The sequence below is a fragment of the Populus euphratica genome, unplaced genomic scaffold, assembly GCF_000495115.2.
Source record: "Populus euphratica unplaced genomic scaffold, PopEup_1.0 scaffold63.1, whole genome shotgun sequence".
Taxonomy (NCBI): Eukaryota; Viridiplantae; Streptophyta; class Magnoliopsida; order Malpighiales; family Salicaceae; genus Populus; species Populus euphratica.
In genome coordinates, this window is record NW_011499942.1 from 164,651 (window position 1) to 187,382 (window position 22,732).

At 31.6% G+C, this 22,732-nt stretch overlaps 2 protein-coding genes and 1 non-coding gene across 4 annotated transcripts; 1 reads left to right on the top strand and 2 right to left on the bottom strand.

The window, feature by feature from the left end:
- Positions 1-245: 245 nt before the first annotated feature.
- TRNAS-AGA (transfer RNA serine (anticodon AGA)) lies at positions 246-327 on the bottom strand. The gene has a single exon. It is a non-coding gene; the product is annotated as a tRNA-Ser (tRNA).
- A 6,556-nt stretch (positions 328-6,883) lies between these two features.
- LOC105137154 (uncharacterized) lies at positions 6,884-11,394 on the top strand. Its single transcript, XM_011042783.1, has 4 exons — positions 6,884-7,237; positions 7,552-7,652; positions 10,596-10,771; positions 11,199-11,394. The coding sequence occupies exons 1-4, from the start codon at positions 7,210-7,212 to the stop codon at positions 11,392-11,394; spliced, it is 501 nt and encodes a 166-aa protein (XP_011041085.1). The 5' UTR covers positions 6,884-7,209.
- A 2,693-nt stretch (positions 11,395-14,087) lies between these two features.
- LOC105137089 (putative serine/threonine-protein kinase) lies at positions 14,088-16,638 on the bottom strand. 2 transcript variants are annotated; one of them, XM_011042680.1, is made up of 6 exons: positions 16,312-16,638; positions 16,009-16,124; positions 15,706-15,916; positions 15,365-15,602; positions 14,918-15,071; positions 14,088-14,500 (listed from the first exon to the last, which is right to left on the bottom strand). In XM_011042680.1, the coding sequence occupies exons 1-6, from the start codon at positions 16,385-16,387 to the stop codon at positions 14,309-14,311; spliced, it is 987 nt and encodes a 328-aa protein (XP_011040982.1). In that variant the 5' UTR covers positions 16,388-16,638; the 3' UTR covers positions 14,088-14,308. The 2 variants fall into 2 exon arrangements, with proteins under 2 accessions (XP_011040982.1, XP_011040981.1); XM_011042679.1 differs by having other exon boundaries at positions 14,088-14,617; positions 16,312-16,634.
- Between the last annotated feature and the right edge of the window lie 6,094 nt (positions 16,639-22,732).

Consider the following 22,732-nt stretch of genomic DNA (forward strand, 5'->3'; position numbering starts at 1 on the left):
CACATCACCTAGCCACCAATTAATGGCTGTTGGTGCTGAAGACAAGCAGCTGTCTGCAACTTCACCGTCTTGTATGATATTTACAGGGCATTGATTTAAGTTGATGCTTAGTAGTGGTGGAAGTTGGACTTGGAGGAGAGCACAAAAGGGATTTTAACGTGTATCAGAAACACTCTTTTCAAAGTTCTTGTTTCTTTTAAAATATAGTGTCATTCGGCGTCGCAAAAGGGGGGGTTTAAAAAGTACGTGAACAGCAGGATTCGAACCTGCGCGGGCAGAGCCCGCATGATTTCTAGTCAAGCCCGATAACCACTCCGGCATGTCCACTCGCTATCGTGTTTTTCAATAATACTAGTATAATATTTTCTATACAACTCCGGGATGTCTTAAGCAAAACTGCTGCTTCTTGATGTGTTTGTGGGCTTTTTCATGAATATATTTGGGCTAAAAACTGAAGAGCTCTAAACATGGGTTGTTTTTAGTTTTCAGTTTCGAAATATCAGTTCCATTTCGCCTGCTGTTTTTGCAGTAGCTGCTGTTGGTGGTTCTAATGCTTGCTAGAGTAGATCCAGGAAGCAGCAGTGAGAGTTGTGAGATTGCTTTTTTCTTTTAATGCGATTACTATTTGAAACCTAAATTGTTTTATCTATGCGTAGAGAACATTTTCACTTGTATACATATATATATAGAAAAAGAAATTCTAATCTTTGAACTTGAACGGATACTGTTTTCATGGTCCCTTGGTTCTTGAATTGTTCGAGCTTTCATATTCACACAGGCGTGTAAGTAACCTTTATACTGTAGGTGGACGTAGTCATTTGTTTTCTTTCCACCGGAAAGAGAGAAAGAGATAGCAGTCTAGCTGGTCTAACCACAACTATATGAAGACGAAAGCTCGAACAATTCAAGAACCAATAATGGACATTTCCAGATCCCAATCGATCGTTTTCCTCCTGGGGCGCCTATCTATCAATGGGCATTTCCTTTTCACCCTTTGTCCTGATGTTTTTGAAAAATATCATTGAAAGTTATATCTTTATATTCAAATTATCAAATTAAATTCAATCACAATATATATAAAGAGGGTGCGCCAAACACGCATCATGTCTTGACTAATTAAGGGATGTGCTCGTCCTCTTGTGCTTTTCACGAGTTCATGATAAGAAAGATTCAAGTCTTTATTTTTATCTCGTCTCATGTAATTTTTACTTCTTATTTATTCAAAATTACAAGATAAATTTAAGAACATGATACTTCCGCACGAGAATTTAAATTTTAAAATGGATAAAATATTGGATTTGGAATTAATTGTAAAATTAAGAATATGAATGCTTATATTTCCTTCCTTCCTTGAAAGGATTTGGATCGAAATTCTCAAATCTCCTATAGATTTTATTTGGATATCAAATGAAGACATTAATATGTTGCCATAAACATCACCTCACCAATACCGTCCCATTTTCCCTTTGCAGTGCAATTAAAATACAGAGCAAGGACAATAAATTTATTTAGCCACTAGATAACTAGAATGTCTGCCTAATGACAACAATTTCGTTCTGTTGTGATGATGACGCCTCCTCGAATGAGGGACAGCAGGGCTTCAAGTGAATTTCATGTCCATATATGTTTATGATCTTCCTATGAATCGGGTACATTTAACCGTTTGCTCACTATATCTTTTGACCCCACCTGGTATATATAATTTTTTTCATCTTCTTTTTGAGGGGTTAATACCTTCTTATAGTTAATTTGGTAAAGCCCTTTTTCCTTTTGAAACCCTTGTCACCACCAAATTAAAACTAGGGTTAGCACATTAGTTTAACAGCATACACAAATTGAGAGAGGGAGAGAAGAAGGTTACAAAACTAAAATATTTTTCTAGAGAAATTGCAACAATTTAGAGGGTTCGGCAATTCAGTTTATGCAAATATAGTTAAATTAGGTTAATAGAATATAGCGGTAGTGGTTGTTAAAAAGAAGGGTTTAGAGTAGAATATAACATTGAAATATATATATATATATATATATATAAAGGAAAAAGAGATATTCCTAAGACCCATAAATCTCTTACAAGAGAGATTCCCACACTTGTTGGTTCCGGCACTATACATAATAAAAATACACAATAAAGAGATGAATAAAGATTTTTTCACTTTATGATGATACCTCATTGATATCAAGATTTTATCCGAATTCTCAGATGTCTATAATTATGATTTGTTTTTAATTAGATTTACTCTCTTAAATAATAAAATATACAATTAAAAATTATAATCTTTATAACTCACTCAATAGCATTTAGAATGATTGAATATTTATAAGTGTAATAAGCGTGAGGTTTATACTCTTGTGCTAGAATATAGAAATTTAATTTAGCATTATTTAAAGTATGATATGATTGATGATTTCTAGTTGGATTTTTTTTAGAATAGCTTTTATATCATATATGTTTAGAATCTCTTTTCAATTTAGCATAAAATATAGCTATGTATATGTTTTCAAAAGAAATTATCGTTGAAAACCTCTAATGGCTAAAATGGTTGACTAATTCAAATGACCATATCATTCGGTCAACTTATTCCTATAATATTTCTAGATGTTCATCACTAATAAATAACGATCGACTAGTTCACTTTGTATGCTCAAGCAAATGATTGGTTCAGTTTAAAAACCAATTTTAGTAGTTTTAAACCTAGCAAAACTTAAACCGATTAAATGTCAAAGCAATTTTATCTATACATGCAATGTGAAGTGTGTAAGTTCATTTAAGTTTTTTATTGAGTAAGATATATAAATTTAACAAAATATATTAAAATAAATCTTTAAGAACTAAGTTTTCACTTGCTTTGCATCTTCGATTTATTGATAAATTTTTTCATGTAATTCCTTATGTTTTTTATGTGATCTTTATATAGATCTTTTTAAATTTAATTTTATCCAAATATATTATTAGTCCATTTTATTTAATTATTATTATCAAAATATATAAAATACTAATATGTGGCCTAAATATCAACAATTAAATGATTCAGACCAGTACAAAAAAAAAAGTAATTTGTAATTACCAGGCCTTCATTTTCTGCATATATTGCTTCAACAAAGGGATCTCAAAGATATTGAATGAGGCAATATGAGAGTTTTACTGGGGACAAATAAAAATTGACCAAGTCAAGATTGATCACAAAGTGAAGAAAAAATGTTAATATTAGTTTATTATCTATACAGAAGCAAAAATTGACTATGATCTCATAGCTGGTGGAAACTACAAGTACTCTAGCTAGCTAGTAAAATGATGTATTATCATAAAAAAAGAATTTATACTTGATAACCTTTATTTCATGCATGAAACAAGGTTAAGCAAAATATTGGCTAATGTTATGGTTGTTTGTTAGCAAAAGAAAGATATACCTTATGACATAAATACAAGATCTAGTCAAATAATTCACAAATTATTAGATTAAGTCAAGTTATATGCAGTTGCATAATATTAAAGACTTGCATATCCCAGAAGGAGATAATATTAAGCTGGAGTAGTTTATGAAGTTCAGATGATTAATTAGTATTTATATTTAAGAAGACATTGTTTAAAGAAGAGTCTCTCATCACTAAGCTGAGTATTGAGCTTAAAAAATAAATTGTTGAGATAGGAAAATATTTTCTAAATATAAAAAAACAAAGAAATTGTGTTTAAAATCCTAGTTCAACTAGTTAATTAAAATTCTTATTGAACTAGTATTTAAAAAACATTTTCAAGATTTCTCGTTTTAGAAAGTGGGTGTCACGATAGAGGAAGTAGTGGCCACGGTTCACATAATAAAACATTCAAGTCATCTTCAAGAGGTTACAAAAACTTGAACTCATCATGAGCCATGCCGTCTCTCTACTTTCTGAACTGCCGATCTCTTCCTCTCATTGATTTCCTGTGGGCAAGTATTTCTGTAAAACTTTCCGAGGACTATACTGTTTGAGCGCGCTCAAGGCCTCGGGCTCTAAATTAATAATTCATACGGTCCAAAACATCGCTCTCCTGCTCCGTGCATGTTTCAGACGAGGAAGAAAAGAACACAGAGAGAGCAAAAAATCGGGGAAAAAGGAAGTGATGCATGAGCAAATTATTTTACATGTGTAACAGTGTAAGGATTAAGGTGTCTGCTAAGAAATAAGTCAACAAAACAAATATATATAGCCCTTGTTAATTGACTTGTGCATCTTTGTGGCCAGGGACCCAGGCTTCTGTTAAGTGCAAATCGGCTTCCTATTCCCTATTGTTTTTTCACCGGCCGACACTCTGGTATCATGTGTTCAAGAGGGTGTTTAGCAATAATTAAGTTCTTTAATTTCGGACATAAATCTAAATCACTTGATACAGTTGGAGGTGCTTTTTGATTCAGACGATGATTTTCAGTACTCTACTTTTGTTATTTTTTTAAAGGATTTGGAAAAATTGTTAGATATGTACCAAAATTAATTATTCTTCTAGAAAATCTAGAGGAATATCTTCAATCTAAATTCTTCTACTCGCACCATCATTAGATATCATCGATCCTTCAAAATCATGGGCTCCGTGAAGCAGAATTAATCAAATGTTCTTTCAGCTAAGATTTACTTTTAGTCAACTCCCAAATCTCACGTAAAAAGCAGATTAAGTTCCTAATTAATCTATAAAGGAGGCCCCGAATTCAACTACTTGGGTTAATCTGAAGATTACCCGTACAAGTCCCCACCGCTACTACTTGGAGCGTTGGAATGGATCCCGGCCGGCGGGATCATGTCGATAACAGTGTATCTTTATTATTGATTCCTTTGCTGAACTGGCAAATTGTGTAATAGTTAAAAGAATTAAAGAACAAAGGCTTAGATATTAATTCAGTTTAAGAGTAGAGTTTGTTTGGAAATGTGGTGTAAATTTTATTTTTTTAATTTTTTTTTGTTTTTATATTTTTTATATCATTTTGATATATTAATGTTAATTTAAAAAAAATATTATTTTAATGTATTTTTAAATAAAAAATATATTAAACTGTAATTACTATTATATTTCCAAACATATCCAAAATCTATTGAGGAGGTAATTAATGTATGATTTATATTGTGATGCAGAGTTTTTTTAAAAATATATTTTAAAAAAATATCAAAATTATTTTATTTTATTTTTAACATCAATCCTTATGATTTTTAAAAGTATTGTTCTAATTTAATTTTAAAAGCATGCTGTGAAAAAAGTAATTTTTAAAGCATGTTGTAATGATTGTGATTTTTTACTTTATAAGCATGAGGATAAACCATGAAAAAAAATGGAGTAGAAATTAAAAAATGAAGGTTACTTAATTCGTAGACCAAGACCGGCTGGATCTTCTATTTAAGTCCTTGCATTTTCACGATTTATATAAACAAATGAATTAGTCAACTAATATTATTATTTACAGTGTAGAAATAAATAAAAAATTATTGATACAAATCATGAAAGGTGGAAAATAGACATACAGGACAACCTAACTCCTGTTGTTTTTACATCAACCCTAACCCTAACAATTATATAAGCAGCCATGTACATGGTAGTATTAAGATTCTAATACCGGTTATTTTTTTAAAAAATTAATTTAAAAATATATAAACTAATTTTTTTTTAATTTTTAATTTTTTATATTAACATATTAAAACAAAACAAAAATATTATAAAAAATAATTTATAACAAAAAAAAATAAAAAAACACAACATATATTCTATACCGCAGAAATAAACAGACCCATTAACAGAAAAAGATTCCTATAAAGATATTGACTATTCGAATAACAATCACAGAAGGCTACGTACATGCATCATTGGAAAGTATTTTGGGTTTGGCCAATGAAGAACAGATGGGGCTAGCTATTGACCGTGCAGATAATAATCACACATAAGGGACTGTACTATCAAGAAAGAAAAGATATCCATCAGATCATCAAGAGCGAACAAAAATTAGACACTGGAATAGGGTTTCATAGTATTCCTGAAAGGAAATTGTGGCCTTTCTGATAAAAACTAGGGCAGGTAGATGGAGAAATATTGATTTAATTGTCCGGCTCTGATATATAATTAATTTTTAAATTACTCTGTATAAAGAGACAAACTGCACGTACACTCACAAAGACACATGCCTAAAAGAGAGAATTTAAGGGGGGGGTGGTAGATGAATGATGGAACAGAGAGGGCGCAGGCAAATTAGGCAGCAAAGCAGCAAGGATTATTTGATCATGACAAGAACAGATAAAAGGTTAAGTAGAGAGAACCCCAGTTGCTTGATTAGCAAAATAGAAGTAATTGATATGTATAGGCTACCAAGACCATCAATAATTAATCTTCAGAAAACATTGGCTTAATTAAATATTAAAAGAAATCACAAAAGAATTGGTTCCTTATAAAACATCGACTTTCAAAGAGATAAAAAGATGAGGAAAACTAAGATTCACAAAAGGTTGAATATTATAAGTGATAAGATGATCGATGGTATAAATGGAATTAAAGGGGAAAAATGGTAAAAAGAGAGGGAAGTGATGGGGATAAAGAGAAAGATATTTAAAGATGAATAGATAGATAAATTATCGTTGTTGCAGTACTTCTTCCTTTCTCTCTTTTTTGATCACTTTTTATTTAAATAAAGGAAAAGAAAGAAGAGAGACAGAGAGAATCCATGTGTTTCCAAGCACTCCCAGACAAAATGAGCTTCTGAGAAGAAAAGCAACCTTTGCTTTACGACCCAGAAAAAGGAGATTTCAAACCACCATGAGGGCTAGCATAGGAAATTGCGTGGTTAGTAACCCAACCACACCATCTCCACCTCTCTCTCTTTTTGTCATCTCTCTCTCTCTCATATGGTGGTGGCTGTCTATATTTAGGCGCAAGCTGGGGGTGCAAGTACAACCCCACATCTTTCCTTCTTTCCCTCTCAATATAACCACGCATAAACCCCACAAAAAGTAAGCTCATACACACCCTTCCCTAAGTCGCTGGTTCGCTTGATTTATGCCAATTCAAAAGGGCTAATTTTTTTTCGTGGGGCTTTGAAACCATTATTTGATTATGACCCGGTTTCTATTTCCCATAGATCTCTCTCCGCTCCTCCTTAAATACCACTCTCCCTCCCCTCCTCTCCTCTCCCCCTCTCTCTGCCCTAATTTTGATGCTTCACTGAAACACACCCTCTCTTCAACTTCATTGTTTATGTATGTATGGTGTCCATGGGGAAGGCAAGCTATGGTAGAAAACCTGTTACCTTCTATTTATATGCATGCATGCGCTTGTAGTTCATGCATTCATTCATGCTAAGTAGTATGCATCCATGCAATTGTGGGCTGCATAAGCTCATACACACATGCCTGCATGCTTAGTAATGCAATATAACGGATGCATACATGCATGTTTTAACCATCATGCATCCATATATATATTATATGTGCCTGGCTCCCTGTATGCCATTTGCAGAGCCCACCGGTTCTTCGATGGCCTCCGTGGATGGCGTATGAGGAGCCATGCATATTCACATGTATATTATCCATGGTTTTCACTTGCAGATGGAAGATTTATACGGGCTTTTAGTCCAACTTTGAAGGCTAGATTCTGTAAGGGTAGCATTGTAATTTTCAAAAGAAACAGGTTCTCTCTGAAAGCGAAGGTACATGTTTATCCTCTTCTCTTCGAAACATCACCCCTGTATAGTTTTTAGGGTTTTCATGATGTGATGTTGATCTAAAGGCTTTGCAGGAGAAATTATTTTAACATGACTAGCCACTACCCTTGTAACGAGGGATCTGATTAGAAATCTTTTTTTTTAGCTCTCAAGATATCACTGTGGACGAATTATAATTGTTTGTACCTGACAACATAGGAGTTGCATTATGCCATCCATCTCATCATCTGGCTACATGCTTGTCTCAAGAACATGTCATATGACCTAAAGTCACGGTGGCATGTCCTATAAACTTAGACCATATATAAAAAATGGGGGGAGAAGAGACAGATCATCATGATCACAATGTATAGCCTTTGTTCTTTGATAATGGGAAACAAGACTGACGAAAACCCTATGTCATTTGTGCTATAGCTAGCTAGTGTCCAAGTTGATTTGAGCTGGTGTCGATTAATATCAAATAATTGCTTTGTCTTATTAAGAAGTTTCATTGTCTTCTGCTCAATGTTTGGCTTTGAATGTTAATCTACTTTTTGTTGTCTTGACTTCCCTTGTGATTTTGATTAACCACCATGACCACAACTAAATCTAGGTCTTGTTTTTGCTTTTCTGTGCCTATATATGGTTACTATTAATTTTCTTTTTACTGATATAGAAGGCATATATATATATATATGTATATATATGCTAATTGCTGGTTAAATCGTTTGAAAGGGAAGGGTCTGTGATTTGTATTTAACAAAAACAACAATTAGTACTCCTATTATTAGTCAACACTAAAAGGTTGCTACTGAAGTTGGCTTAATTAGTAGCCCAAGTGTGTAGAAACTTCGCTTTCGGGTATGTAGCTTGACAATGTGCAATGACAAAAGGAACTTGGAAAGGTAACTCCATTCAAGCTATCTCTATAGTATAATGGGTCTAGAGAACAAAAGCTGCAAGGCTTTTTTCGATTTTGTTTGTGGATACAATCATCCATTCCATTAACCAAAGAACAACCTTTTACCATCCTTTTCTTTTTTTCTTTTTTTGCTATAGATGGATAGTTATAAGTATAGTTGTGTCCAAGAGATTCTAGCTAGCTCTCCTGCTATAATAAATCAAAAGCAAAAGACTAGTTAAAGTACTTGAAGATGAATAACTACACAAAGGGTTAGATCGAATTAATATGAGTACTATGATTGTCCTTGTTTTCCACAGGAAAAAAAAAACTAATACAGAGTCTAGTGATATCACCTGCATGCCCCGATATAATGAACACAACCTGCTTTAGGTTTATCTGCATCAAAAGTAGATGCGTAATCATGCTAGCCACGCACGTCCGGCCAGGGATTCAAGAAAGAAAAAGAAGTGTGGATTGTGGGGAAAGTAAAGTAGTGAGGGTGCTGCAGCAGATTGTGATTATAGCGACTAGGGAATCTCATACAAAAAGAAATGGACCCTCTTCCTCTCTGTCACTTTCTCATTGGCCACTAGAGAATATGCTATACAGTCAAAGCAGGTCAAAAGGACACTAGTCAGGCCACATGAGGGACCACATTGGAGATCTACTGTTCAAATGGGATCTTTTAAAAAAATTAAGACGGTAAATTAAAAGTTTTTTCATAAAAAAATATTAAAAAAATAAAATAGCATATTTTTAAACTGTTATGCTTCTTGAACATGATATTTATATAATTGTTGTAATTTAAAATAATAATATTTAAATATATTGCACTTTGAAGTGCAACAATTGTCATATGATGATTAGTTGTAGTTGAATATAGTTATATAATTAATTGATCGATTATTTTATAATTTTTTTATTTACATATATTTTATGAGTAAAAATCATTATAAAATTTTACAGTTTACCAACAAAAATATCATTTTAGTATGTGATTAAGAGTTTGTCGGTAATTTATTTACCAATGTCCTCACCGATGGAATATTTTCGTTGACTTTCTTTTCGTTGGTCGTCCGTTGCTATAATTGTCAGCAACATAAAAAAATATTTGCTGATAGTTTTACAGATGAAAATTGCACGCAAAAAAAAAAAGTTTGGCAGGTATTATCAAATACTGATGGATTAAGTCCGTCGATAAAGTTATCGGTGAATATAAAATATCGATGGAATATATCCGTTTGTAAATTCATCGATGAATATTGTAGCTACCATCAAATGCCGATGGATGTATTCTGTCAGTAAAACTCTTTGTGATTATTTTAAAATATGTTTTTTAAAAATTATTTAGAATACATAATATAAAAATCAATTATGCGAATAAAATTTTTATTAAACATCAAAAACAAAAAATTTCTGCTGATAAAACTATGAAATTTTGTAATATAAATTTTTAGATTTTAAAAATCTCACCACGAATCCTGATTTTGATAGTTTTATAATATTTTTAATAAATTGGTTGACCCATCAGTCTTGTATTTAAATAAACATCATTGTTGTAAATTGTAATATTAATTTAAATATTTTTACAGTCTTGATATTTAATTAATATCGCAGTTCTTAACTGCAATATCTAAAAATATATTAATTCAGCAAAACTTTTTATTTATGTTATCTCATCATTTATTTTATTTGCATTTTACATGCTCATTGCTAAATTTATTGGTTGAAATGGGATGTTTAATCACTCTTTACTCCGCGTTTCTTTTCCATAATTTGTTTTTCAAAGGAAAAAAAGGGAAACACAGAGAGTCTAATAATCCACAGAGAACATTATACCCAGATTGATCGGGGAGGACGGTGAGAAAAGAAGAAGATTGTACCTTCTTTGTTAGGGCTCAGCTTGTCCACTGTTTGATGTATCAGAGAGTAAATTCTATGCTATGCTATGCCATTCTATGTCATGTCTTACCTAAGAATGGCGGTGAAACATCAAGTGTATGATGGTAACATTTCTTCATTGTTACACAAAATCATGATTTCAGGTTTGTGTTCAGAAAGAAATCTTCTTTCACATACAGAGTTATGCACGTTTATGTTGGGGCGGGGACAAGATTTATGATGTCGTTCTTCCACCAGACAGCACATTTCTCTTTTTCCTATGTTTCACGTGCATATATACCAGTGGGCTAACCTCGCATGGCGAGGGCAAAACAATTTTGTTTCCTAGATCATTTCTATATATATATATATTCAAATATTTGTTAATTAGATCATTTCTATATATATATATATATATATTCAAATATTTGTTAATTTAATTATATTATGATAATTTTGTTTGAATGTTATTATAGTTGTTATAATTATATTTATCTGTGTTCTGCTGTTTAAACAGGAATAGTAACGGATATTTTATTTATTAAAATACTTAACTGATTTTTATATAATTCTGGTATTGGTGTTTAAGTTTTTTTATTGATTGAAATTTAATATATAAAATTTCTACTCTAAAAATAAGATTTTAAAAAATATATAATATATTCATTTTCTCAATATAAAATTTCTGTGTTTGTGTTTCTTACCTGGCATTGGTAAGATGCGTTTTCCCGATGTTCTGTCATGGAAATGGTGGAACCCATATCTAGTTATCTCAAAAGCATGTTGGGTTTTGCCATGATGGGCTCTCAGATTCTTTCTCGGCGTGTCGGGTACAATTTCTGTGGAATTGGACCTCATGGGGATGCCCCTTGGTACCCTAATCTTCTTCGGAGAGTAAAAGTAGGTCAGAATGCAGCTGATGTTAAAACTCATGCGCACAGATATACTGCAAGAATCATATGAATACAGGCTTCGATCAGTTCAGAGGGGAGGGGGGGGAAAAATACATTCTCAGTTAAGTTGATTTACCTGCATCAGATCTGATCAGTTACACAAGATGATGTTGACAAGGAGAATAAATAGGGTAAGATGATGCTTCAATGGATAAAACTGCAGGGACCATAACGTCTCGAAATGTGCAGAGCAAGCATAAGATTCTTTCCATATTACGTACTTCGGACTGCATCAAGTAAATCTTAGCTAAAGAAATTAAAGAAAGACCAAAGCTGTACATACAAGATCTCATCATCCCTCTCTGTTTTTTTTTTTTTAAAAAAATTGATTTTACTTATTATATCAAATATACTAACCATTGTGCTTGGCTATTTTGTTCTTCCTATAAAAAATGAATGCCTTTGGATTTGGATTGATGCATTTTGATATTTTCACATTATTTATAAGTTTTTATTAATTTATTTACATGTATTTTATTTTTCCATTCAATGTATTTGAATTAGGTATGTCATGCAGTATTTTTTTTATAATTAACATAGTGTTCAAGTCCATTTACGTATTATTTAACTAATTTTATAAATTTTAAAGTTAACAACCATATAAATCTTTAATAATTCTAAAATTTATAAAATTTAAATTAATAAATTATTAAAAAATTTAAAATCTAACTCCAATAACTCTAAAATTTATAAAATTTACCTATAAATTTTCAATAACTCTAAAATTTATAAAATTTAAATTAATAATTTATTAAAAAAATTAAAATTAGTATGTACATTCCTAACAAATGCTTTATCCTTCTCTTTAAAATCTAACTAATTAATCTACATTCCTAACAAATGCTTTATCCTTCTCCGTAAGGCTACATTCGTCCACCGAATCCTTCAACTCAGGGACCAGACAATTCAAGACATCAATCGGGTTGACGTGTCAGAATGTCTCTTTCCCATCCACAGTCATCAACTAGCATTAAATATGTCCTTCTTCGAGCAATCTCTTGCACGATGAGGTCCACTGCAGATAAAACAACCTGCACTCGGTCTGGATTCTTTTCCTTGCCCTTCAACTTGTTTCCCTTTACCCCAGTGATCAATAGCAGGTTTAAATCCTCCACCACCAAACTTCTTCGTCATCTTATTTTCTTCCTTCTTATCCTTTATTTTGGACTTTGAAGGGCCTGCACCAGAATCATCTCTAGCAGAACTCTTGAAATCAACCATACTATATGCGGCAACAATAACAAAAGATAAATCTATTACTCTCTGTTGACGCCACTCTGCTCGCGCCTAAGATTGTAACTTGTAACCCAAACAAAAAATTGAATAGCATGTCCTCACCTAACATGTTCTCGATGTCAATGACCAATGAATTAAATTCTTTCACAAAGAAGTTGCGTCATTGAACTTCATTGATGAAAGAAACAAAAGCATAACAAGATACCAAAACCTATTTCCACAACAAATCCAAGGATTCCACCATTTTAAACTTCCTTGTATTTATAGACTCAACTTTTAATTCATGATGGGTACTATAACAAAAATCTGATTAATACAAATTACAAAAACACCAGATCAAATTAAAAATCATATAAATTTTATAATTATTTAAACTATTAAAAATATTAAATGTAATAATAGATCAAAATTTTAACAAGCCTAACCTCTCTAAAAAAAAGGTTCAAAAGACCTAAAAAAAATCTAAATATATCCTTGTGGGCTCGGGTTACCATGCCTAAAGCCAGCTTCTATCAAGATGCATGGGCTAGAGCATAGATTGTCGAGCCCATTGTTTATGCACATGGCCACTGCTGGGTGTGTTTCACAACAACCTTATAAGCTTAGACTATTATATCTAAGCCCAACATGTTTGAATCTAGATAGTGTACTTAAACTAATTTTCTTACCTCTAATAGGTTTAGGTACCTTATTCAAACTCAATACTGTCAAAATATTACAAGAATAAAATTACATTTTAACTCTTTTTCTATAAAATGACAAAACTCATAATATATAAATATTACATGAATTCTTTAAACTTAAAATTCTTAATATCTTTATTCTTAATACTTTTGAAACTACCAGCTATCAATTACACTGATTTATTTATTATTATCACCTATCAACTTTTGAATTTTTTATATCAAATGATTAAAAACTTTGATTAAATATAATAAATTAAATGATTATTCAACATAGCAATTTTATTTTTAAATATTTGAAATTTCACGACTCATCATCCGATACTCAGATATAAGATTTATTAAATGGAAAAGTTAAAGAATAGGAGGAGAAGGGGAGGAAAGGAGGTCCAATGCAATGAATTAACATCACGATATCGTAAAAGGTGTGTTTTTGGGGAAGGGTTCACGCGGAGAAAGAAAAGGACCGGTGGTTAATGATTTTTAATGATCCTGATTGATTCTTAAATATTGATATAAAAAAAAAGTTTATTTTAGAGATAAAAAAAGAAGAAGAAAGAAATAGCAAGTCCTAGGACTACCTGTCCTTCTTGATTTCTAGATATTAATTAATAATGAAAGAATAAAATAAAGGTATCAAGTTAATAAAGGATAAAAGAGCTTTCCCCTTTTTTCCAATCACTATAGGGCTTAAAAAGTTTAAAAAATAAATAAAAATAATTAAATTATTTAACATTTTTTTTAATTGTGTTCAAATTGTAGCTACCCAATATAAATAAATAAATAAATAAATAGAAGAAAAAACCACATTCCTTGTCATTAAAAAGTTACAAGAATATTTCACCCTCTCTCGTTCATTGCTTCAGTTCAATTTACAAGCTATGTTTTCAGGATCTAAGGTGGGTTCTACATCCAAAACATTTTCTATTCGCATAACCATCTTAAAAAATAAAAAGCTATCGAACGATTTTCTCCGACACAAGACAAAGAACGTCTTTTCACTGTTCACAGAGGGTACAGCCTTGGGCTGCGCCTGCCTGTGATGCTTCGCCCTGAGCTTTGTGGTTTTCTTGCTATTTTCACATCCATGATATCGATGATGAATCCTGGCTGTGTTATTTTCGTGTTGTGGATGTCGATTTCCCCTCTCATCATCTTAATTGCCTTCGACATGTTCGGTCGAAGCCCACATTTCTCCTGCACACAAAGTAAGGCAATCTTTACAAATCCAACAGCTTCTGTTTCTAAGAAGTTGCCATCTAGCATCGGATCCACTAGTTTTAGAAGGTTGTCAGCCTTGTACATTTCCCATGCCTGCATCAATCATTGTCCAGAACATGACTCCATTAGCAAATCGAAGAGGTTATTAATTACAGCAAACTTGGCCGTTTACAGCCTTGTTTCAAGTAAACAGGCAAGCCCCTTCGACCAAAAAATGAAAAAGAAAGAACATCTAGGCCCAGCACATAAATTCTTGATAGCAGACCACCGTCAATGAGTTAAAAGCCCCTTTTTTCATATAAGAGTGGATGGATCGTACCAATAATTATTTAGTATTAATCTTGGAGTTTGGAAGCAAACATATATGCTATTTACAACTGAAAAAAACAATACCTTCTCCACGAGGTTGTGCTCTCCGAGTACTGGATCGAAATCATCAGTAGCTTTCCGTCCACTGACTATTTCAAGAAGTAGCACTCCAAAACTGTATACGTCCGTTTTCCGAGTCAAGCGGCCACTAATGGCATACTCCGGAGCTAGATAACCCCTTTTACACCAAAAACGCAATTCAACATTGCATAAGCCAAAAACCCTAAAATTATTGTATAAACCCTATTCATATAAACTTGTATGTTTCTTTTTCCTTGAAATAGAGCCACAATGTAAGTGTTATGCTATATAAAATCTCTGGATCTATTTTAACATTCCATATTAACATTGATTTTCATCACAGCTACCAATTAGATAGTTTTTACACGCATGAGCTAAGCTTGTTCAATAATGTTTTCCCAATCAGTAAACCAATTACGTTATGATGAGAAGTGGGGAAACTCTACTTACAACGTGCCAGCAACTCGTGTGCTCACATGGGTGAAATTCTCAGGAAAAAATTTAGAGAGGCCAAAATCTGAAACTTTTGGACACAGATTCTTGTCCAAAAGTATGTTGCTTGCTTTAATATCTCGATGCACAATTCGAGGCTTGATCTCTTCATGAATAAATGCCAGACCTTGAGCAATGCCTAACGAAATTCCTCTCCTTGTTTCCCACCCGAATCTAGCTCTATTTTCCTCACCACCTTGAATTTTTCAAGCAAAACCAAAGCAGAATCAGTACATTGCACTGTTAATCGGTCATTGTCAAATAGTATTGGACAAGAATAAATTGGGGGGGTTAATTACCAAGCAAAGTTTGGGCAAGGCTGCCATTTTCCATGTGACTATAAACAAGAATTTTGCAAGGACCATCAATGCATCCACCATGCAAGTTGACAAGATTTTCATGGTGAATATTGGACACCGAAGCTATTTCAGACATGAACTCCCTGTGTCCTTGCTTTGATTCTGCTGAAAGCATTTTGATGGCAACGACTCTCCCGTCTTGCAGTACTCCCTTTAGATCCCAATAACATAACATCATCAACAAAATAACCTCACCACATTATGTTGTAAATCAGAGTACATGTGATTGAACAAGGTATTTACCTTGTAAACAGAGCCGAATCCACCTTCCCCGATTTTATTTGATGAGCGGAATCCATTGGCGGCGACTTTCAATTCATCAAATGAGAAAGCATGAACATTTTGAAGAATTTGCAAACCTGTAATTACCATGAGTAGTAATTGATTAGATCACAGAAAAGGACACAAGAAATAAAATACCCGTAATCATAAGAAAGATTAATTAATTTTAATTCTCTAATTATTTTTTTTTATCATTTGTGACATGAGCAACTAGATATCCAATGCTGCTTCTTAATTTAAAGACCTTGTAGTTTAAGTCAATACCTTGCATTGATGGACTATCAGTGGACATATCAGATGAAGAAGAGAAGCATTTTGAGCAAGAAAAGGAGAACCTCATGCTGTTAAACGTGCTGCTGCTTCGAGCTAGCTAGTACTGTTTTTCATACTTCTCAAATTTGACATACAAGTCTAGTTGATATATAGCGAAGTTGGACCATAAAAAATCCACACAAGAGTGGAGGAAAGCACAAAGGAGGAGGAGGAGGTGACGGAGGGAGGTTTGCAAAGATAGCTGTTAGCTGGGGAAGGAAAGGGTTTTAATTATGTGGAAAATTTTTGATCATTAATATATGATAATTCCTTGTTAGGTAGAGGGAAACAATCAAAAAATTGAGTACTCCAACAGAAAAAGGCCTAATTAAATTTGATTTTACTCCACCTCCATAGAAATTACTCCGTTGATATTATTATATATATTATCCACTTTTTACTTTTGTTAAAAAAATCTTGATTGTTTCAGACCAGTTTGTCACCTTTCAGTGCATTCACATCTATTTAACTCACCCGATCCTGTTCCTCGACTAGTGGGGCGGCGCCCAGTAGTCTTGATGAATCGGACATGGCCGTTTTATATATGGTGTTTGACTTCTTTAAATTAAAATCACAATATTCACCATACAGAGAATCAGGAATGCAAGTAATTGGGTCAGCAGCAACGCAATTTTAGATGCGAAAACTTGCTTTCTTGATCCAAAGATTCAAGTTTAAATGTTAAAAGATGTATAGATGGAGATTTAGGTTGTATTCTAGCATAGAAGAGTCAAGTATAAAAGAGACAAATACATATTGTTTGAAGCTACGAAAACACAGATATTGAAACAAAATAAATAATGAGTTTTTGTCATTTCAAAATAAAAAAAATATTCTTCCATGTCTTAGCTATTTATTTTTATTTTTTTATCATGATATTAACCAAACACTATACCTTCTTCTTCTTCTTCTTTTCATTTTTTTCTTTCTTTGAATAGAGAAATAAGGCTTCAATGAAGCATTAAAGAAAGGATGTGTTTTTTTTTTTTTGTATTTTTAAATTTAAAAGTAATGAGATAACATGCCATGTCGGTTAAAAGTCAAGAGTTTATATTATTTTAAAACAAATTCAAATCTATAAATTAAACACTAAAAACCATGGTAGTATAACTTGGACGGTACTTAGATTAGTTTAGGCTGAAGAAAAAAAAAATTAGTTGATAGTCAACTCATTTATTTTTTCAAAAAATTATTTTAATTAAAATAATATCATTTTAATTTTAAAAAATAAAATTAAAAAAACACTCGTAATTTATGATCCAAATCTTATCACATATCATTCTTATATCAGGTTTTACAAAGAAGCTCAGGTCAGAGAGCTTTTTTTTTTTTTTTTGACTAAAGTCATGTAACACAGAAATTGGTTAATGTCATCAATGGCATGATTATTTGCGTAATAAGACTAATATCTTACATATATAGGATACAAATCCAGGACATAAATCTGATATACATAAGTTTCCATTTTCATAAAACGCTTGTATAAGAGGCCAATCACGGAAGCATTGTCAGGTCTTAACTACAGAACCAATTGGAAGACAGCAATTTCAGCAAAGTCAACTGGTTATTTGATTACATAAATGGAACCTGTACAAAGCGTATTCATGGACGTCAGTAATCTGTAGGAAGATATCCTTCGCCAATCTTAACCGTTGAAGTCACTGTCCAAGTTTCGTAAATGGTTGACTGAACCGCCCCAAGCGACTTTCAATTTCATGATAAGAGGGGATGCACCTGTCGCTGCTAAATAATTGCTCTGATGTGACTCTTTTTTGCTACGCTTGAACGAGGAAAACAAGAGGGACCGAGTCTGCGTGAGTAAAGTTTCTGACCAATGGTTTTAGTTTGAAACAGTTTAGAGTAAATATGCCACCCAGTTAATTAATAATAGTCCATTCAAAGAAGATATACTGATGAGACAGGGTCCAAGGAAGTTCTCCAATCTTGGATTTTAGACAACTGTGACCAGGTCGAGAGAAACATGAATTTGTCATCTCCTTCAACCTGCCCGATCTTAATTTTGAAAATATTGCTAGGACATTCACTCGCAGTATGTTGCTGCACCGATTATTATTTTTTTCTTCCTTTTGGTTTTTAGCTGAAGGTGGCCATGATAGGTTTTCGACTAGATAATGAGTGCTTTTGTTATAAATGATCTATAAATTTACAGTCTTTATAAGGTTCTAGTCAGGAACCTGCAGGACCTTTTAACTTGATTCAAGCCATGGCTGCCCTGATATGATCCACTCTTCCAGTAGAAGTTCAAGATTTTAACTTGCTTGAGACCTTGGCTGCCCTCTCTCTTCTAGTAGAAGTTCAAAATTCTATCTTACTTTAGACAGTAGAAGTTCAAGATTTTATCTTACTTGAGACCATGGCTGCTCTAGTATCTACTGTTCTGGTATAGAAAGTTCAAATTTTTAACTCACTTTAGGCCATGGCGGCCCCAGTATCTACCCTTCTAGTAGAAGTTCAAAATGTGAACTTACTTTAGACCATGGCTGCAGGATAGATTCCAACTTCCACACCATGCCTTCCACTTTCTCAAGCACCATGTTTTGTTTTTCTGAGACGAGATAAATTACGGTTTCTTTTCACAACAGGACATGTGCTCAGCCTTGACACCACATGATACACGTGCTTTGTGGCCCGTTGGCCGCACAAATTTGGAGACAGGAGATTGGCGGCATGGTGGTCGGTGCTGCTCGTGCAAACAAGCAAGAGGCTGCCCGGACTTGGATATCCCTGGCTATTTTGATTCCATTTGATGGAGTGCGCGATGAAGACAAAACTTTCCTGGAGCCTTTTGTTATTAGAAATTGTGATTATTTTTTATTTATAAATATATTAAAATAATATTTTTTATTTTTTAAAATTTATTTTTAATATTAGCATACATTAAAAAAATTTTAAAAATTAAATATTTTCAAAATATTTTTGAAACATAAAAATTAAAAATAAACAGGATCTGTCTTAACTAGCAATCTATATCTATACAACATGTCAGGGTGCGGCTTGATATTTAGGAGGTGACTGTATATTATGTTTTAAATTGCAAATCATGCATGTAAAAGTAAAGTTCTGATAAATAACTTACATATTTGTTTTTATTAAATTAATTAGAGAGGTAAATTCAATCTCAATACACAAGAACTATATAAAAGCACCAGTAGTTTAACCTAAAAAAATATATATTCTTGGCCAAAAGCTGGGAATTCTTCCTCGTCCAAGAAGGAGGCTATAGAAAATATATACAACATAATTATTTTATTAAAAGTTGAGGAAGTGTTTATCTGTTAAAAAAAGAAAGAATAAAATAGGGAAGAACTTTTGAAGCTCAACCTTGAGTCAATATTTATTTTTCATTTCAATGATTTTTCGGGTCATATATCCAGGTGTCTTAATTCATAATACATTTTGCCTCCTTGTTTCTAAAACTATATTTGACTTTCTTTATCCCCAGAACATTTGATTGTGTTGATGTCACTAAAAATGTTCAAATAAGATACCTTTTATTTTCTATAAATATTAGAAATTGGCACTGTTGACTTGGAATAGAAAACAAAAATGAGTTTGTAGTATAAAAGCTATATTTTTAAAATCGAGTGTAGTTTGTTGGGTTGATTTGAGACTTGGTTGATCGGGATTGAAATGAAACCGTTTAAAAAAATAAAAAAAAATTAAAAACTAGGTGACTTTATAGGTTTACTCGGTAACTTGGTTGATCCTGCAAAACTTGATAAAAAAAATTAATTATAACTCATTAATTATTTATTTTTTAACTAAAATGATATCATTTTAATTTATAAAAAAATTAAAATTGATTTGGATAATCTAATAACCTAATTAAAACCTGATAACCCAAATAAAACTTTTGGTTAAATCATGTGCTAGATTAACCATGGACTGGGTTTAAATTTTTTTATAAAAGCTTCCCTGCCATCATTAATAATTTGATATCTGGCAAATTATTAATAACCATATAGGTTGTGTCTGTTAGAAAATAATATAAATTATATCTTAGGATTTCACCTAATAGCTTAAGCTTTTGAGTTGAATTGGTTTTTTCACATAGTATCATAGCCTTGATAATCAAGCGGTCACAAGTTCGAATCTCACCATTCTTATTTATTTGATAAAAATTAAGTATAAGGTAAAATGAATTTATACAAGTTTTAAGTTTGAAGGACTTTCACAAGATATATTAAAAAATAATATAAATCATATCTTAGACCTCACCTAACAATTTAAGTTTTCAAGTAAAATGATTCTTTGAGAGCATCTAGAGTCCAGATTCTTTGAAAATGTTTTTTCTTTTAAGAACATTAAAAAATTTTTAAAAATTAAATATTTTCAAAATATTTTTGAAACATAAAAATTAAAAATAAACAGGATCTGTCTTAACTAGCAATCTATATCTATACAACATGTCAGGGTGCGGCTTGATATTTAGGAGGTGACTGTATATTATGTTTTAAATTGCAAATCATGCATGTAAAAGTAAAGTTCTGATAAATAACTTACATATTTGTTTTTATTAAATTAATTAGAGAGGTAAATTCAATCTCAATACACAAGAACTATATAAAAGCACCAGTAGTTTAACCTAAAAAAATATATATTCTTGGCCAAAAGCTGGGAATTCTTCCTCGTCCAAGAAGGAGGCTATAGAAAATATATACAACATAATTATTTTATTAAAAGTTGAGGAAGTGTTTATCTGTTAAAAAAAGAAAGAATAAAATAGGGAAGAACTTTTGAAGCTCAACCTTGAGTCAATATTTATTTTTCATTTCAATGATTTTTCGGGTCATATATCCAGGTGTCTTAATTCATAATACATTTTGCCTCCTTGTTTCTAAAACTATATTTGACTTTCTTTATCCCCAGAACATTTGATTGTGTTGATGTCACTAAAAATGTTCAAATAAGATACCTTTTATTTTCTATAAATATTAGAAATTGGCACTGTTGACTTGGAATAGAAAACAAAAATGAGTTTGTAGTATAAAAGCTATATTTTTAAAATCCAGTATAGTTTGTTGGGTTGATTTGAGACTTGGTTGATCGGGATTGAAATGAAACCGTTTAAAAAAATAAAAAAAATAAAAAACTAGGTGACTTTATAGGTTTACTCGGTAACTTGGTTGATCCTGCAAAACTTGATAAAAAAATTTAATTATAACTCATTAATTATTTATTTTTTAACTAAAATGATATCATTTTAATTTATAAAAAAATTAAAATTGATTTGGATAATCTAATAACCTAATTAAAACCTGATAACCCAGATAAAACTTTTGGTTAAATCATGTGCTAGATTAACCATGGACTGGGTTTAAATTTTTTTATAAAAGCTTCCCTGCCATCATTAATAATTTGATATCTGGCAAATTATTAATAACCATATAGGTTGTGTCTGTTAGAAAATAATATAAATTATATCTTAGGATTTCACCTAATAGCTTAAGCTTTTGAGTTGAATTGGTTTTTTCACATAGTATCATAGCCTTGATAATCAAGCGGTCACAAGTTCGAATCTCACCATTCTTATTTATTTGATAAAAATTAAGTATAAGGTAAAGTTAATTTATACAAGTTTAAAGTTTGAAGGACTTTCACTTGTAGAAATGTATTAAAAAATAATATAAATTATATCTTAGATTTCACCTAACAGTTAAAGTTTTCAAGTAAAATGATTCTTTTACAGTATCTAGAGTCCAAATTCTTTGAAAATGTTTTTTCTTTTAAGAAAAGAAAAGGAAAAAGGTTTGCATAGACAGTAGATAATAGATAATGTTATTTTAATATATTTTCTTAAAATAAATAATCTTTGCTATTGTGTCGAAACAATGTGGTTCCGTGTCGGCTGGCTATACACTATTTTGAATGTTTTATCGGGCAGGCTTGGAATTTACAACTTAAACTGCATGGAAGATGGATTATTTCTAATAAATCCTATTCATCTGGGCTAGATTCTTTTATATAGTGCCCGAGTCCCATATAAAACAAAAACACCCTTTTCCAGTTTCAGTGAATGTTTGGAAATGTAATTATACCAATAATTTAACTTTTAATTTTTTTTATTAAAAGTTAATTTTTTTATATATTTTAAATTATTTTGATGGGTTAATCTCAAAAATAATTTTTAAAAAATAAAAAAATTATTTTAATATGAAAAATACTTTAAAAAATAACTATATTTACACTCCCAAATAAACTCTTGATGCATCATCTTAGAGAAAGATACTTTGATGAACATTTTTTTTATTAAACCATGCCTATTATTAACATTAATAATAATAAAAATAATAATAATGAAGTGGCTTTTATTTACTTAGGTGAAACAAAAGAGATGTAGATGATGATTTGA

What these genes read in the sequence shown, in the direction of transcription:
- LOC105137154 (XM_011042783.1), top strand. Translation starts at nt 7,210, where the DNA reads ATGGTGTCCATGGGGAAGGCAAGCTATG. An exon ending in CATGGGGAAGGCAAGCTATG is followed by an intron (nt 7,238 to 7,551) that starts GTAGAAAACCTG and finishes TTTCACTTGCAG; the next exon opens with ATGGAAGATTTATACGGGCT. An exon ending in GGCGAGGGCAAAACAATTTT is followed by an intron (nt 10,772 to 11,198) that starts GTTTCCTAGATC and finishes ACCCATATCTAG; the next exon opens with TTATCTCAAAAGCATGTTGG.
- LOC105137089 (XM_011042679.1), bottom strand. Translation starts at nt 16,387, where the DNA reads ATGAGGTTCTCCTTTTCTTGCTCAAAATGCTTCTCTTCTTCATCTGAT. An exon ending in CCTTGCCCAAACTTTGCTTG is followed by an intron (nt 15,603 to 15,705) that starts GTAATTAACCCC and finishes GAAAAATTCAAG; the next exon opens with GTGGTGAGGAAAATAGAGCT. An exon ending in ACACGAGTTGCTGGCACGTT is followed by an intron (nt 15,072 to 15,364) that starts GTAAGTAGAGTT and finishes TTGGTGTAAAAG; the next exon opens with GGGTTATCTAGCTCCGGAGT.